The sequence below is a fragment of the Stegodyphus dumicola genome, chromosome 6, assembly GCF_044657685.1.
Source record: "Stegodyphus dumicola isolate Sdum_Otavi_A_Nest chromosome 6, ASM4465768v1".
Classification (NCBI taxonomy): Eukaryota; Metazoa; Arthropoda; class Arachnida; order Araneae; family Eresidae; genus Stegodyphus; species Stegodyphus dumicola.
Genome location: NC_140773.1, coordinates 75,524,127 through 75,540,352, shown reverse-complemented (window position 1 = coordinate 75,540,352; position 16,226 = coordinate 75,524,127). Strand labels below are relative to the sequence as shown.

Sequence of the window (16,226 nt, the reverse complement as noted above, 5' to 3'; positions counted from 1 at the left end):
TGAATTTCTCAATTTCTTGCACTGTCAAGCAGTAGACAAAATTTCTTGCATTTCAGAGTTAATTGCATTAAGCCACACTAATAAAAAAAGCACTTATTTGAGTAAAGACATTGTGTAGCTCATTTCTGTATAATTTCAAATCATTATTGTTAGTAAAACAGTGAGTTATTCATATTCATAATTGTCAATTGTATTTGGCTGTATCTTAAAATTTCTTTTACTCCTCCCTGTCGTTATTTCTTTCAAGATCTGCTAGGGAGTTATATGAAACTTGCAGAATAATATGTTGAAAAAACATTTTGGCATAATTTTTTGAATATCTCGTATATCCTTTAGCGTTACAAATTATGAAAGTAATTTATTGAATGTACATAATTGTATGCGCGATGACTTAAATAGTAATCGTTGTTCTCTGAAAGACTAACCATTCGGTTTTTAATTATTTTTCATTTAATTTTGTTTGGAAGGGGGATCTCTGCTACATTAAATTGTTGAACTTTCATTGCACTGAAAATTCAATGTTTTTGACACACTGAAAGAGAAAAAAAATTCATCCGAATTAAACATTCCTCTTATTAAATAACCCTTTTTTTAACTCCCTTTTTCTTAAACAGTAATCTGTGTTATATTTTCCTTAATTAACCAAGAGAGGAGTTTTTTGAGAAAAACCACAAGTTTCTACTAAATTTTATCTTTTCTTAAACACTGCAGTAATTCAGTTTTTATTCCAGTGTACCTTGTATTTAATACTGTAATGGTAATATATTCCAAAACATAATTTAATATATAAAATATAATAATAAGCACAACTATGATGAATTTAAATCTGTATTCAGATTGTGCATGGATTTCCATTTATTATTCACGTTTTGTAATTGATACTAAATGAGTACATTCTGTAAATATCTATATTATGCAGGGGTAGGAATTGCATGAATGTTACTTTATTTTCGAGGCTGTTTGGTTAATTCTTTATCGTATTTCATAGTCAGTCATTGAAAACAATACATGCATATTATAATATTTATTAAAATTAATGAAATATTTTATTTTAGTCTCGTAGGATATTTATAAACTGGAATAGACAAGCATTTTATTCGTTGAGACTTCTTTAAGTTTTATGAAAAAGTTTGTATTATTAAAACTTAAAAATGTATTCAAAAAAATTTTTTTAAATTGTACTTAAGAGATATCAATTGTAGACTGTTAGAGCAATTTTATAAAAAGTAAGTTTGAACTTTCGATTATGTCAAAAAGAGTTTCCGATTCTGAAGCTGCCAAAGATCTACAAAGCGAAAGCAAGTTTCGATGTCCCTCAAACAAAAAGTGGAATTGCTGCAAAAAATGTATAAAGGCATGAAGAAAGTGACAAAGAGAGGTTAGTGAAAATGAAAAAATTTCGATTGACAAGTTAGTCGGTATTCTCGGCACAGCAATTACGGGACTTGAACAGCGGAATTTTGTAACTGAACAAGAAATTATGTCTGTTTATAGAATTAAAGAGAAAGTATTAGCACATAAAATGAAGCAACTTAAACAACTTACATTGAAAGAAATGTTTAATAAAGTAAACAAATCAATATTAAGCTTTTTTTTTTTTTTTTGTGTGTGTGTGTGTGTGTGTGTGTGTAAATTTTGATACCCTTTAGATCATAATTGTTCTTTATTTCATAAATTACGGTTTCATATTTTTAATTTTATAATTTCTGCATGCCGTCTTACCAGAATTAAATTGATGATCTATAATCTGGAGAAACCCCTAATCCGGAATTGCTGAAGTCCCAACGAGTCCGGATTAAAGACTTTGTACTTAAGTGGATTATGAAACTCTTATACAAGAACCTTTAGGTAAAATAAATTTAGATATGTAATGTAGTTATTTTTAAAGGAGCTGTTTTGTGAAATTTTTTTTTTTAATAAATACATTTGTGTGAAGAACTTGGGTTATGTTTTAATGTTATTTTAAATTATTTCCTTAATTCTGTATTAATAAAAATGGTTATGACTTACCTGCTAATGTTTTGTTTTCAAGTGTCAAAAATTCACTATTGTTGCCATTATAGATTTATAATATTAGATGTTATTACTAGACTTTATAGATGTTCTGTTTATTTTGAATAAGTTTTGTTATACAGTACACAGTCTGATCTGGACTCATCAGGACTTCAGCAATTCCGGATTATAGATCATCAATTTGAATCTGGTAAGATGATATGCAGAAATTATACAATTACAAACATGAAACTGTAATTTATGAAATAAAGAGCAATTATGATCTAAAGGGTATCAAAATTTACAAAAAAAAGCTTAATATTTATTTGTTTACTTTATTAAACATATCTTTCAATGTAAGTTGTTTAAGTTGCTTCTTTTTATGTGCTAATACTTTCTCTTTGGGTAGAGTAGACTTTAATATAATTAATTAATTATAATTTAGAGTAGACCCTTGTATTATGGCGAAGTTGTTTCATTTATCGCCAAGTTGTTGTTTCATTTATGGTAGCCTGAGTAGTTGAATGTTATGAAAACCCTATTGTGACGTAATCGGGTGCATGATTCTGGGAAATTTTGAATCATGGGATGTTTTGTAAGCGTTTTTGTGGTGTGTGTTGGTTTGATTCTTTAGACGGTAGAATGGCCGAATGTAGTAAGATTAATTTGTAATTTGAAGTTTCTGTACGATTTGGAGCGAAAGGGGAAAAGAGCTTTAATTGACTGGTGTGTAAATGAAGGTTTACTTAGTAGACATTATAAGTGTCCTGTATGTAGGAAGGATATGCATCTAGTTGAACGTAAAAACGGTTTAGATGGATTTGAATGGGTTTGTAGGAAGAAAGGTTCAAATGGTCACTATGTGAAGCGTTCGATCAGAAAGAGTACCTGGTTTGAAAATAGTCATTTGAGTATGATTGATATTTTGATTTTTACGTGGCTCTGGGTGTACGAAGCGAACTCGAAAATCATGGTAAGTGAATACAGTCAAAAGTCGTTAATCCGGACTCGTCGGGACTTCGGCGATTCCGGATTATGTAGATCATCAGTTTAAACCTCGTAAGGTGGCATGCAGACATTCTAAAATTAAAAATATGAAACCGTAATTTATGAAATAAAGAACAATTATAATCCAAAGGGTATCAGAATTTACAAAACAAAAAAAAAAAAAAAAAAAAAAAGCTTAATATTTATTTGTTTATTTTATTAAACATTTCTTTCAAGGTAAGTTGTTTAAGTTTCTTCGTTTTATGTGATAATACTTTCTCTTTAATTCTATAAACAGACATAATTTCTTGTTCAGTTACAAAGTTCCGCTGTTCAAGTCCCGTAATTGCTGTGCCGAGAATACCGACTAACTTGTCAATCGAAATTTTTTCGTTTTCACTAACCTCTCTGTCACTTTCTTCATGTCTTTATCCATTTTTTGCAGAAATTCCACTTTTTGTTTGATGGACATCGAAACATACTTTCGTTTTGTAGATCCTTTGGGAGCTCCAGCATCGGAAATTCTATTTGACACAATCAAAAGTTCAAGTTTACTTTTATAAAATTGCTCTTACAGTCTGAAAAAAGTAATAAGCCAGATCCAGTTCGAAGATTAAGAAACAACGCAATCATCAAAACTGAAATAGATAATTTTAGCTTAACTGAAATAGATAATTTTAGCTTATACCGTCTGTTATACATTAAACACGCACTCAAAAACGTATTCTGCACTTGCGCATACGCATATGCGCAGTCGTAAAGGTCTTACGCGCACGCGTAAACGCCTATGTGCATGTGCAGAAAGTTTTTAGCTTTGAGGTCCGTATTATAGATCATTTCGGATTATGGGTGTCTGAATTAACGACTTCTGACTGCATTTGGTTTTGGTAATACTTAAATGTATAACATGTTTTTCCTTTTTTATGTTATTTTATTGTTTGGTTTAAAATGTATTTTATTGAGATTTTGTATTTTTTGTTTACCTATAATGTAGAATTTGGTGCTCCTTTGACTTTTCAAGTGAAAATATATCGATGTGTACATGGACAAAGTAAAGGGAGTGCGCAATGGAAGTTTGTGCAATTCTGGGATTTTGTTTTAAAGTGAAAATAGGTTGACATGTGTATGGATAAAGTTAAAAGAGTGCGCAATGCCATTTTTGTGCAATTCGGGGATTTTTTTAAAGTGAAAATAGGTCTGTGTGTACATGGATAAAGTCAAAGGAGTGCATAATGTCATTTTTGTGCATTTTGGGGATTTTGTTTTAAGTGAAAATAAGTCGATGTGCACATGGATACCGAGTTTGTGCAATTGTTTGTCTTGTTATTTTGGCTTTGTGTAGCAGCGATTTTTTGGCTCAAAAATTGCCGCTTCACAAGCCAAAATAACGAGTCAAAGAATTGCACAAAATCAGTATTCATGTACCGGCAAAAATCGCCGAGTTTCACCAAGGGGTACCCTAAACTATACTTTTACCATCTCGTTAATTCTATAAACAGACATAATTTCTTGATCAGTTTCAAAGTTCCACTGTTCAAATCCTGTAATTGCTGTGTTGAGAATACCAACTAACTTGTCAATCGAAATTTTTGTGTTTTCAATAACCTCTCTGTCACTTTCTTCACAATCGGAAGTGCGCACGGGTAAACGCTTTATGCGTATGTGAAGCGGATGTGCACATTAAAAACGCATGCACAATTGCTTTATGCGCATGCATAAGTCTTTGATATGATTTAAATCAAATTCCTTGTCATTATAAATATCAGGAATACACATCAAATAGTTTTCTGGTTGCAATTTTCTAATTTCGACTATGCGTAATGACGCATGCGCGCGTTGAAAGAAATGTTTAATAAAGTAAACAAATAAATATTAGACTTTTGTTTTGTAAATTTTGATACCCTTTAGATCATAATTGCTCTTTATTTCATAAATTACGGTTTCATAGTTTTAATTTTACAATTTCTGCATGCCATCTTACCAGATTTAAATTGATGATCTATAATCCGGGAAAACCGATAATCCGGAATCGCCGAAGTCCCGAAGAGTCCGGATTAAAGACTTTTGACTGTAGTACTTGTCGAGCCCTAGCTTTTGATTTTTTAACCCACAGTGAGCCTCATGCAATAATGTTAACATGCACTTCCTTAATGCAACAGGTACTATAATTCGATTGTTAAAAAAGACTAAATCTTGTTCAACACTCGACTTATTTTTAAATTTAAAGTAAGATCTTGCTTCTTTAGAAACTTTATCAACACTCAAAGGCCACCCCTTTTGCCAATATTCTTTCACTAACATTTACCCTTCATCTTCTAATGTAGCTTTCTGAAATTCCCTTTTCTTACTCTCAGACATTTGAAGTTGTTTTGTTAGTGTATGAACAATCTCTGTCATATCCATGTTTTCACTTGCGTGTGTTATAATAAAGGAACAGGACTGTAAATCTACAATATACATATATTTCCCAGGCAAATATTTAAGTTATATTTTAAGAGCTTAATTTTTATCCTTTACAATCTATTTGACAAAACATTAGCAATATTTTTGTTCATAATTGAAACTAATGGTTTATGATCAGTAAGCACTTCTACCTCTCTACCATAAATGTAATAGTGAAATTTATTAACAGCAAATAAAATACTAAGAAATTCTTTTTCAATCTGAGCATAGTTTTTTCTGCATTATTCAAACTTCTAGACGAAAAAGCAATTGGCTGCCCATTCTGCAATAAGCAGCAACCTAACCCATCTTTAAAACTATCTGCCTGTATAGTGATAGGTTTACTGCTATCAAATATTCCTAATACAGGAGCATTGGAAATTAATTTTTTGCTTTAGAATGTAGCTGTAACCACTGCCACTCTACTTTGCTTTTCAAAAGTTCTTTTTATATGGCTGTTTTCTCTGAAAAATTTGGTACAAATTTCCTCAAATAATTACACATTCCCAAAACATGTTGTAATTCATGCTTATTCTGAGGTTCCTGTAACTCAGTAATGGCTTTAATTCGATCAGGATCAGGTCGCATGCCTGATACATTAAATAAATGACCTAAATATTTAACCTCACTAACCCTATATTGAAGTTTTTGCTTGTTGAATTTAATATTGAGTTTTTTAGCTCTACTGATGACCTCTGTTAAAATTTTATCATATTCTTGTACAGTGTTAGCAGCAATGAGGATGTCATCAAAATAGATCAATACTCCTGGTATATTACCAAAATTTTCAAGATTGCATTTCTGAAAAATTTCAGGTGAAGAGGAAATACCCAATTAAGCCTTAAGAATTTATAGCATCCAAATGGTGTGCTAGTACAATGATCACTACTATCCCCAATGTAATGCTATTTGAAAAAAAAACCGATCCTTTAAATTCAAAACAGAGTAAACTGATTTAATACATAGCTTTCGCAAAATCTCCTCAGTGGTTGGAAGCAACACATATTCTCTTTTTATAGCTTTGTTAAGATCTTGAGGATCAAGGCATAATCTTAAGGATCCATTAGCTTTTTCAATTATTACTAGATTGCTAACCCAGTTCAAAGGTTGATCAACTTTTGCAATAATGCCCTGTCTCTCTAAGTCGTTTAATTTTAATTCAAGTTTAGGTTTTAAACTAAATGGTACTCTACGTGGTGGTCTCACTACAGAAGCTATCTGATCATCTGCTATGATTTTCCCGCACCTTCAAACACTTCTGAATTATTAATAATAAATTGATCTTTAGATGGAGGTAAAACAATTGTATACTGATAAAACTTACCTTTATTTGGTAGTCCAACCTTATTTATAAACTGAATCAAATTAAGTTTAACACATGCATCAAGTCCTAATAATGGACGTATGTGCTTGCTAGAAATAATTAAAAAATCTAAAGGATAATCCTCACCATCTGAGGAACATTGTAACATTAACGACCCATCAGGTTTAACCCTGCCCTCCCAAATGCTTCTAATATAACATTACACTTGTTTACAATAAGATTAGAGTTCTTAGCACTCAGTGTTTTGTAAGTTTTCACAGGCAAAACATTCACTTCAGACCATGTGTTCAACTTAAAGGTCACACTTAGCCCTTCAACAATTATAGTTTTAGTCCATCCTTTTGTAAACGATGTTGAGCATACACTTTTAGATTTTTGGACATTTATGGAATTCACGAAGAATTCATCATCAGATTCACTATATACGTGTGCGTTATCATGCTGAGAAACATTTTGGACATGTTTCAGTCTTCACATAGTCGAAAAGTTTGCCACAATTAAAGCATTTTTTTCCATATGCCTGGCATTGTCCATTAACGTGATGTCTGTTGCATTTTTTACACAAAAATGTCGTGGTATTTGAAGCGTCATCACGCCATCCTCTGTGCTTCCTCACTGCTACGGCTGCATTGGCTCCTCTTGCCTGTTGTTGCTTCACTTTCCCTCTAGTAACGCTGTCAAAACGTTTGAGCACGAGCTTTGCTCATTTCAGCAGCTTTCCCTAAATCAGTTGCTTTCTCCAAATTCAAATTATTTTCTTGCAGCATCCTCTCCTGTAAACTAGTATCTGATACTCCAAGGACAATGCGATCACATATGACAGAGTCACTCTGCTCACCAAATTTGCAAGATTTTACCAGTTTTTTCAGTTTAGTCATGTAACAATCAAAAGTTCCTCTTCTTGTTTTCTCTTATTGAATAAAAAATCTCTCCACCATAATATTTGTTCTAGGCGTCGTGAAAGCTTCAAAACTTTCAAGCAGTTTTTCATAGTTGCCCTGATCTCCTTTTGAAAGATTGAGCATGTTAAACACTTCAACTGCTTCCTCACCAGTGGCATTTAAAAATAAAGCAACTTTCACATCTGAATCTTTTGAAGCATTTCCTGAAGCTTTCATATAAATCTGGAACAGTGCTTGAATCTGCGCCAGTTTTTGGTCACATTGCCTTCGAAACTTAGGCCTTGCGGTGGGTGACAAAGCTCCATCTTGCATCTCCTGAGAGGAAAAACAACCAAAGGCATTGCCGGGCAATTAGTTGTAATACTACTCCACACGACTATGTCATGTTATATTCATATTAATGTTACTTGATCAATAAATAAGTGACATTACTACAGGATCACATAACACCAGTTCAGCTCAACAAGCAACTAGTGTGTTGCCACATGTATATAACAAGTTTTTGGCATTTCAGTATTCTGATTAGGATTTTGCTGGTAACATTTCCATTTTTGGAGATTGTTCAATTCTTGTGAATAGATATTTTCATTTTTATTTTGCGGTGTCATGTAACTTATAAACACTTAAATTATTTACTGTAATAATATAGATGAAGATTTGAGTGAAAGAGTTATGTATAATAATTTTTAGTTCATTTTTAAGTTACGTGCTGCAAACTAATTTTTCTGTATATTTACAAATAAAAATGAAGAAAGTGCTAGTGATAAGCTGAAGCCCTTATTCTGGTTGAAAAACTTTTGCTATGAGTAATTATTGCATATGGCCATGATTGACAGGTATAATAGCTAGTGAATTTTTTGCATTTGTAGGATATATGATTTTTTTGGAAGTAAACATTCATTTTAAATTTGTTCAAAAATAAAATGAAATTAAAAAAAGTAGTGACATGTTCTGTTTTTTTTTTTTTTTTTTTTTTCTTTTAAAAAAAAGGCTTGATATGTTGAAAGACAGTATTAAAAGATCATTTTATTTTCAGATTATATGAAGATATGGGGAAGAAGGGAAATTTAACTTCCAAAAATTTTTATTGTGACGCCATCTTTAAAAGTGTCCTAATTTTTGAAATTTTTTCTGATATTTTGTTTTATTTTTCAGTTGCAGCATTTTATTCCCAATGGACAGCTAAAATCAGTTTTCTGTTGCTTATTGTGTTTAGCAGAGTGCAGGTTGGGCCAACACAAAATTTTAAAAAATGCCAGTCAGTGGAGGTAATTTTGTTAAAATTTTTTAGTTGTTATCACTGTATGTTTTGTTGTTTTTGTTTTATTCTGTTATAGAAGTTTTTTATGAATAGATATTAATTCACCTGTGTGTCAAGAGGATTGCTTCTGCTGAAATTGAAAACCCATGTTGAAACAGTAATTAGAAAATATTGGGTCAATTAGAAAGATCTGAGGTTTTCCAAATCAAAGAGTATTTTCTTCTAATTATTTTGTTGCTGATGGTGATTGAAGCCGATGTTCAAATATGGTCTTTTCTGCTCATTGTTGCTTTATTCTTCCATGTATTGTGTAATTATTTTCAATTGTAGTGCCAAGAATGAAAAACCCAGTTCATTTTCATCGTATTATGCTCTTTTATTTTTAAAAAGAAAACAAAATACAGTCAGACTATGTATAAAATTTGTATTACATATGGATAAAGTGCTGTTTTTGATGACACAGTTTGATGGTACTTGTAGTTTGAGAAGCATGGAAATTTCAGTTTAGAAGATGATATTCATTTTGGATGACCATTCTGGAAGCAAGAACCTGTTAAAAGTAGCTATCACTGAAAATCCACATTGTACAATTCAGGAATTATTGAACACTCTAAATATTCCATAAAATATAGTACCTGATCATTTGAAGAAGATTTGGTATATACGCTGCTGCAATGTGTGGGATATCCCATATTTTTGACGATGCAGAATATTCTTGCTCGAGTTTTGGCATGCGATATTGCTGAAAAAAAAAAAAAAAAAAAGGGAAATAAACAAGCTTATTTTTCTAAACGACTCGTTATTGAAGATGAGAAGTGACTACTATACAATAATGTTACAAGAAAAAGATCATTGGAAGTATAAAGGAACTACAAACTGAGAATTGTTGCTATTAGACAATTATTTGGAAAAATACTGTTCCCCAGTTTTAAAAGCAAAAATCTAAGCAAAGTGCTCAGAAATGACCAGTTGCTGAGAAGTAGTCTTCTGTCATGACAACACTCTTGCTCAGCCCCACTATTTTGATGAATGTCAAGATAAAGGCTTATTGATCATAGTTGGGATGTTTAGTGTCACTTTCTTATATTTACTAGACTGTGCTTTAGATTTTCATTTCTTCTGGTCACTCCAACATTCTCTGAACAGCTAGGAGCTCACTTCTTTGAAGAATGTCAAAAAACACCTCCATAAAATTTTTACAAACAGAAACCTAACAACTTTTTTAAAAAATGAATTTTCCAGCTGCCAGAGAGATGACAGAAGGTCAGAGAATGAAATAATGCTGATGTATTTCAATGAAATTTGCTTATGCTTTCTGTACTGCTTCATTTTTATTTCTGGTACTTTTGTGTTATCTGCCCAGCATTTCTGCAAAGTCACTAATCGTTAGCAACTACATTTTTGCTACCTAACATGTGAAAACCAGTAGCTATTTTTAAAAAAATATCAGCATGCTGAAAATTGTTTAAAACAGCAACAAATTGACAAAATTAAAAATGCAAAAAATATCCATAGTTAAACATAAAAAAATTACAGGAAACAAATATCCATAACGAAACACTGAAAATTTCTTAAAACAACACAGTAACTAAATTAAAAATGCAGTAAACATCCATAATAAAACGCTTCCCTTTCTACTTTCTCGGTCCAGGAACACAGCGACCTGTTATAACTTAATCAGAGAATTGTGGAATTCTTGGCATTGTAGAGTAATTTAGCACTCTGCTGTCTATGCTCATATCAATTTGTTTTTAAATTTAAAAAAAAAAAAAAAAAAAAAAAAAAAAAACAGAGAATTGCAGAATTTTCACCATTACAGAGCAACTTGGCACTGCTGTCAATGTACACATAAATCTGTTTTAACTTTAAAAGAAATCAGAAAATTGAACTTATTTGTAGAAATCTATTATCACAATTAGAAACCACAAATATAACCCTCCAATTCCAAAATTTTATGCATCATGCAGCGGCATAGTGCAAGCATGGACATTAGTGGATTGACAGATAAAATCCATGTTTGCTACATCCTGGGTTGCCTATTTTTGGTGACATAGCACTTTGCCCAGTGATTCTTCAGTGTGCTGGACAGATAAAGCAAAAGTACTACGTTTATCATCAAAAAACAACTGAACTTTCAGGTTGACCAAATATTATTATTTTTTTATTTTTTATTGTTACATTTTAAAAATTTCTTCTCAGAATTGGAGGTTAGGAGGATTCAATTAGTTCAAAACTTTTATTTTAGTTTTTGACATCTCAGAGTAAATAAATATGTATTAAAATTAAATTTGGTTGAATTTTTTTTTATTATGCATAATATAGTAAAACTTAATAAGTGTTAATTTTTAACGTAATGATATTTAATTATTAAATTCAGTATCATTTTGTTTGTAAAATGGTGCTTCAATATGTTTTACTATTGTTAATATTACTAATAATAATTCATTTTATTAAAAAAATGTGTACTTTTCCGTTTTGCCGGCGCAAACGATAAAGTCGCCAATAATGGTACAACTGATGCCATATCTTTGCTGGTAACCTTTCGCTTCATTTTCAAAACAAGTCGCAGCCATTTCTTATCAGATTGATTATTTCTTTCAATACTGGCATACAATTACATAGAATTTTTATCTAGATAGCTAAATTTTTATGCAGTATGACCATTTGTAGTAATTAAGTCAAATAGGATGCAATCACACTGCTTACCTGAAGGCAAAAATATAGAAAAGGCAAAATCAAGGGTTAAATTCATCAATTCTAATGAGAATGTACTAGTGAAGTCAAGCAACGCGGTTTTATATAATTTCTGAGTAAGCTATTCGTACCAACTGAAATAATTCTTGCGTTTAAACTTGTATTCCAAACTAAGCTTTAACTTGAAATTAATGTAGATTAATGAGAGAATTAATTTTTTGTAGCGTAGTTTATGTGTGATGAGATCACTTGACGTCACGTGATACGAACCGGTGAATCAGGACGTTGAACCATGAAAGCATAGTAAATTTTAAATTAATGTCTTTATTTACTGGCTTTTTACAAAATTTTAAACCATATTAAAATGCTTATGCCTTCAAAATAAAAAATTCTTGGAACTAACATTTGTTAAAATTTTTTATGTGTATGCTGTTGCTAACAAAGTCTGCTTGGCGAGATTTGCGCCGGCGAAATGGAAAAGTACCTCATAAAGATGCAGAATAATAACCTACAGCAATAGAAGTACCTCCAATGAGCTTTTCACTGCCTATGTCTTATATAGGCATTGTCTTCACACTGCAGAACTTTAATTTTGCATATTACATTTAATTAAAAAATATCTTCAACTTCTGTTATGAAAGCAAACACAGGAGAAATAGTTGTTATTCTTATCTTGTAATCAAGCCAAAAGTTGTGCATAAATTTTGATGGTATGAAAATCATGTATATTGGTACAAAATAGGAAAAAGTTGATATTAGTATAACAATATCATTAACTGTGTAAAACTGTCATAAGATTTTTGTTAAAATATATTATTTGCATGTATTAAATAAATATTTCTTTTTGTATTACTCTCATTTTCTTTAAAGATTAATGTTTCAAAAAAAAAAAAAAAAAAAAAAAAAGCAAAGCTTTTATTCCTTTTTGCATATGAATTATCACTTAATTGGCAATTGTTATTTATAATTAGTTGTTCAGAAGAATAATAAAATATTCAATATCATTCTTAATATATACATAATGTGATACTTATATTTTACAAATTTTTATTGTGTTAAATCAATTCTGTAAGTGCCAACTAATAAAAAACTCTCTTAAGATTCAATATCATATAAAAGTAAGTAAATTTTGCCTTTTCTTGAATAAAATGCCAACAAGCATGTGAAAAATGAATTTTTAGTCAGGTTGATAAAAATTAATTTTTTAGCATCGTATTTTTGTGCATAATATAAATAAGAATATTCAGGAAAAGTAATATAAAAATTGTGTGTAGCTTTTAGAAAAAAAGTTTACTAGAAAGTTTGCTATACTTTTTTGGAAAATCCAATCTCATATTTTTAATTAATTTTCTAATCATCTGAGAACTAGCATATTGGTTAAAATAATGTTCAGTGCTCAAAGAAAGTGTGTATTTTTAGGCTGATTGTCTAGATTGTGTTTTTCAATAGAACATTTCTTTTATAACTTGCCGAACTATTTTTCATTTTATTTACTTAATGTATGGAAAATTTTATTCCAGATACACGGCAAGCCTTAAAGCTTTTGGAGCGCATTCAGTTACACTTGCAAGAATCAGAAGCTGCCCAATTAAGTCCTACTGTTGGTGATGATCTTAACACTTTGATTTCTGTTTTAGACAGTCCTGTCTTTAATAGTATTCTGAATATTCAAGTATGTAAATCGCTGGTATCTAGTTTACTTCAATTATTTTTAAGTATATAAATCGCTGGTATCTAGTTTGCTTCAATTATGTTTAAGTATGAAAACATTTTGTAAATGTTTTCATACTAAAAGTATTATACTGTTTGATGCTTTATATATTTTTGTGAAAAAGGATATAATGATTTGATTTTCATGGTCTGGAATTAAAAGTGTATTGGTTAAGAAATTTTATAAGTAGGAAACCTAAATCTGTATAAGTAATACACATAAAAACTTAGTACTGGTACTAAAGATAAAAGTATTGTAAGAAGCATCTCGTAAGCTACTGAAGTGAGCTAAGTAAGCTACTACTACTACTATTCTCTAAAGCAAAACATAGTGATTTAGGTATTTACATATTAGTGTAATCACCTTTGCTCACTTTTTACAGAAAAAAAAAAGAATATTGTAGTTGCAAAAATTATTCATTTTATACATACATATTGTTGCAAACATATGTTATGTTTTACTTGTTGTTTAGTAATTATTGCGTTTAATGATTTTGTGTCAAACTGTTGTATTCCTGCAAAAATTTTACTGTTACCTTTTTCGTGCATCCAAATCTCACAAAACACATCAATTTTAATTTAAAACAGAGTATAAAACAAAATAAAAAAAAAAAAAAAAAGACATTGATTTGTTTTATAAAAAACTGTTGGAATGTTATAAAAAATGTCTATGAAGTTGACACTGGTTGTTAAAACTAAAGATATGTAATTGTGTTGATATGTAAGCATCATGATTTATTGAATTTGTTTAACACTTTCGCTGCCAGTCATGTGAGGCTGTATTGATAGTTAATGCTGCATCTTAGAAATAGGTTGTATCCATATGCCGATTTACATATTATAAGAAATACAATTTAAAAGAGGTAATAAAAGATTATTATATGTACCACATTGATTACTAAGCCTTTAAGAATAGCATTTTATTACTTCACACCAGCACGTGATTGGCACTAGTGGTAAAATTATTTTTGCAGTGCCACATTGTGCCCATGGTGCCTGGCATTTAAACATGAATCAAAATAAGTAACAATATACATTATTTTGGTATGAAACTATATCACAAACAAATATGTATATTACAAATGAATTTCATACAAGATAGTTGCAACAAAATTATTGCAAACTATATATTTTAGAATGTTATTAGTCTATGATTTTTGTGCGAAATGAAACTTTGTTTCCATTCCAAACCACATACATTTACGGCTAGTTTCTAACCTTCACCTCACTCCAATACCACCATATATATCCAAAACGTAATGCTGACTGAACTTCAAAATAAACAATGAGACTCTACTTTTCCCAAGCCAGTGTGTGACTGGCACCCGCGACATCACCCCACACCACGCGTAAGAGCGTGATTCACTCTTCAGCAATAATGCCAATCACGCACCAGTGTAAGATTGGCAGCGAATGTGTTAAATAATTTAACATTTAATACTTTATAAATGTTCTTTAATCGTTTAAGATAAATAGGATGAGTAATTTCTTACTAATAATCATGTGTATATATGTATTTAGGTCAAGGTTTCCTAAAGTATACACTAACAGTAAATTATTATTTTAGATGTTACATTGTTTACATTATTCCATTTAGGATGCATTTATTTTGGTACTTAGATGTTATCAGAATTACCAAATATATGCAGGAATGCAATATTTTGCTACAAAATATGTAAAGGGAACAAACAATGTTGAGATATGATATTTGGTAGATGCACAGTATGAAGTTTGTACAATTCTCTAATATTTGTTTTAAGTGAAACCAGATCACTGTGTACATAGGAAAAAGACCAGAGCAAAAAATTACAGCAGAATTTCACAAATAATTTGTCTTAATAATGTGTCTCACAAATAATTTTATTTTTTAATATATCATATAATCCTTATTTAATAATTAATATTCATATTTTAAATTGTTAAAATTTGTTTTAATTTAAAATGTGGATAAAGTTTGCTTACTTATGATAAATATCACTAGCTTGGGAACCTCTTAAAAAATATTGCAAAAATCGTCAGCTCCGCCCCTAAGTAAATTTTACTTTTTCATTTGCAAAAATATTGCCAAATTGTGCCAAGGTGATTTCAATAATTTGCAAGTACCTTTGTATTTAATCAGAAAATGCTTTTATGATGGTACATGTATTTTTGATACTTATTCATGTGATACAAAAATTAAAAAATTTGAGAACCCCTTTTCTAGGTTATTTAGCATTTCTTGACATGCTTCAATAGAAGTAATTTGGATTTTGCAACACCTCAGTTGACTATTTCAAGTCCAGTTTGCTTGCTATGACGTCCTTATTTTCATGAATGTAATTCCAGCTTATCTGTTTATCTCTGAAATTTGAGGAAAGATCAGTGTGTATAGTTGTATGGCAACAATAGGAGTAGTATTGACTGCTGCATACTCCCGAGTTTGTGTTTTTGGCTGCTGAGTAATGGATCATGTGGCTTTGTTTTGGACCATCTCCAGTGTATCTGACTATTCTCACCACTTCCATATGTCTGTTTTATCTAATGTTTCTGATCAGACCGTATAGAAAGACAAGGTTCACAAGTTTTATCATGGCCATGAATTTTTATGAAGTTCATATCTTCAGGATAATTTTGAATAATTTCTTTGAAGATCTGTGTAAAAGTAGTATTGGATAGCATTTCATTCATAACGGTATTCCAATAAATAGGGTTCATTATGCATTTTATTTATTTCATTTGCATTATGTTGATATAAATGATATTGCACATATAACAAAGTCATTTCTGTAGGAATACATCATTGAGTAATTGGAGAAACCTTTGAAGTTATTGGAGGAGCAGTGTTGAGCTTTCATTGCATGTTTTATTGATTGCGTATATTTCTTAGTGCTTCTTATTGAAATATGGATACCAGACATTCTCATTTTATGTCGCA

At 30.6% G+C, this 16,226-nt stretch overlaps 1 protein-coding gene across 9 annotated transcripts in view; it reads left to right on the top strand.

Moving 5' to 3' along the window:
* Positions 1 to 16,226, top strand: part of LOC118192223 (multiple PDZ domain protein-like) — a 1,451,385-nt gene that overhangs the window by 87 nt on the left and 1,435,072 nt on the right. For 6 of the 9 annotated variants that reach the window (XM_085818539.1, XM_085818542.1, XM_085818538.1 and 3 more), the window contains exons 2-4: positions 1,726 to 1,848; positions 8,803 to 8,915; positions 13,123 to 13,274. In XM_085818539.1, the coding sequence (XP_085674665.1) occupies positions 8,900 to 8,915; positions 13,123 to 13,274 (168 nt within the window). In that variant the 5' untranslated portion in view covers positions 1,726 to 1,848; positions 8,803 to 8,899. Of the gene's footprint in view, positions 1 to 21; positions 161 to 1,725; positions 1,849 to 8,802; positions 8,916 to 13,122; positions 13,275 to 16,226 lie in introns of those variants that run through there. The other 3 variants (XM_085818536.1, XM_085818537.1, XM_085818535.1) reach the window with 3 other exon arrangements.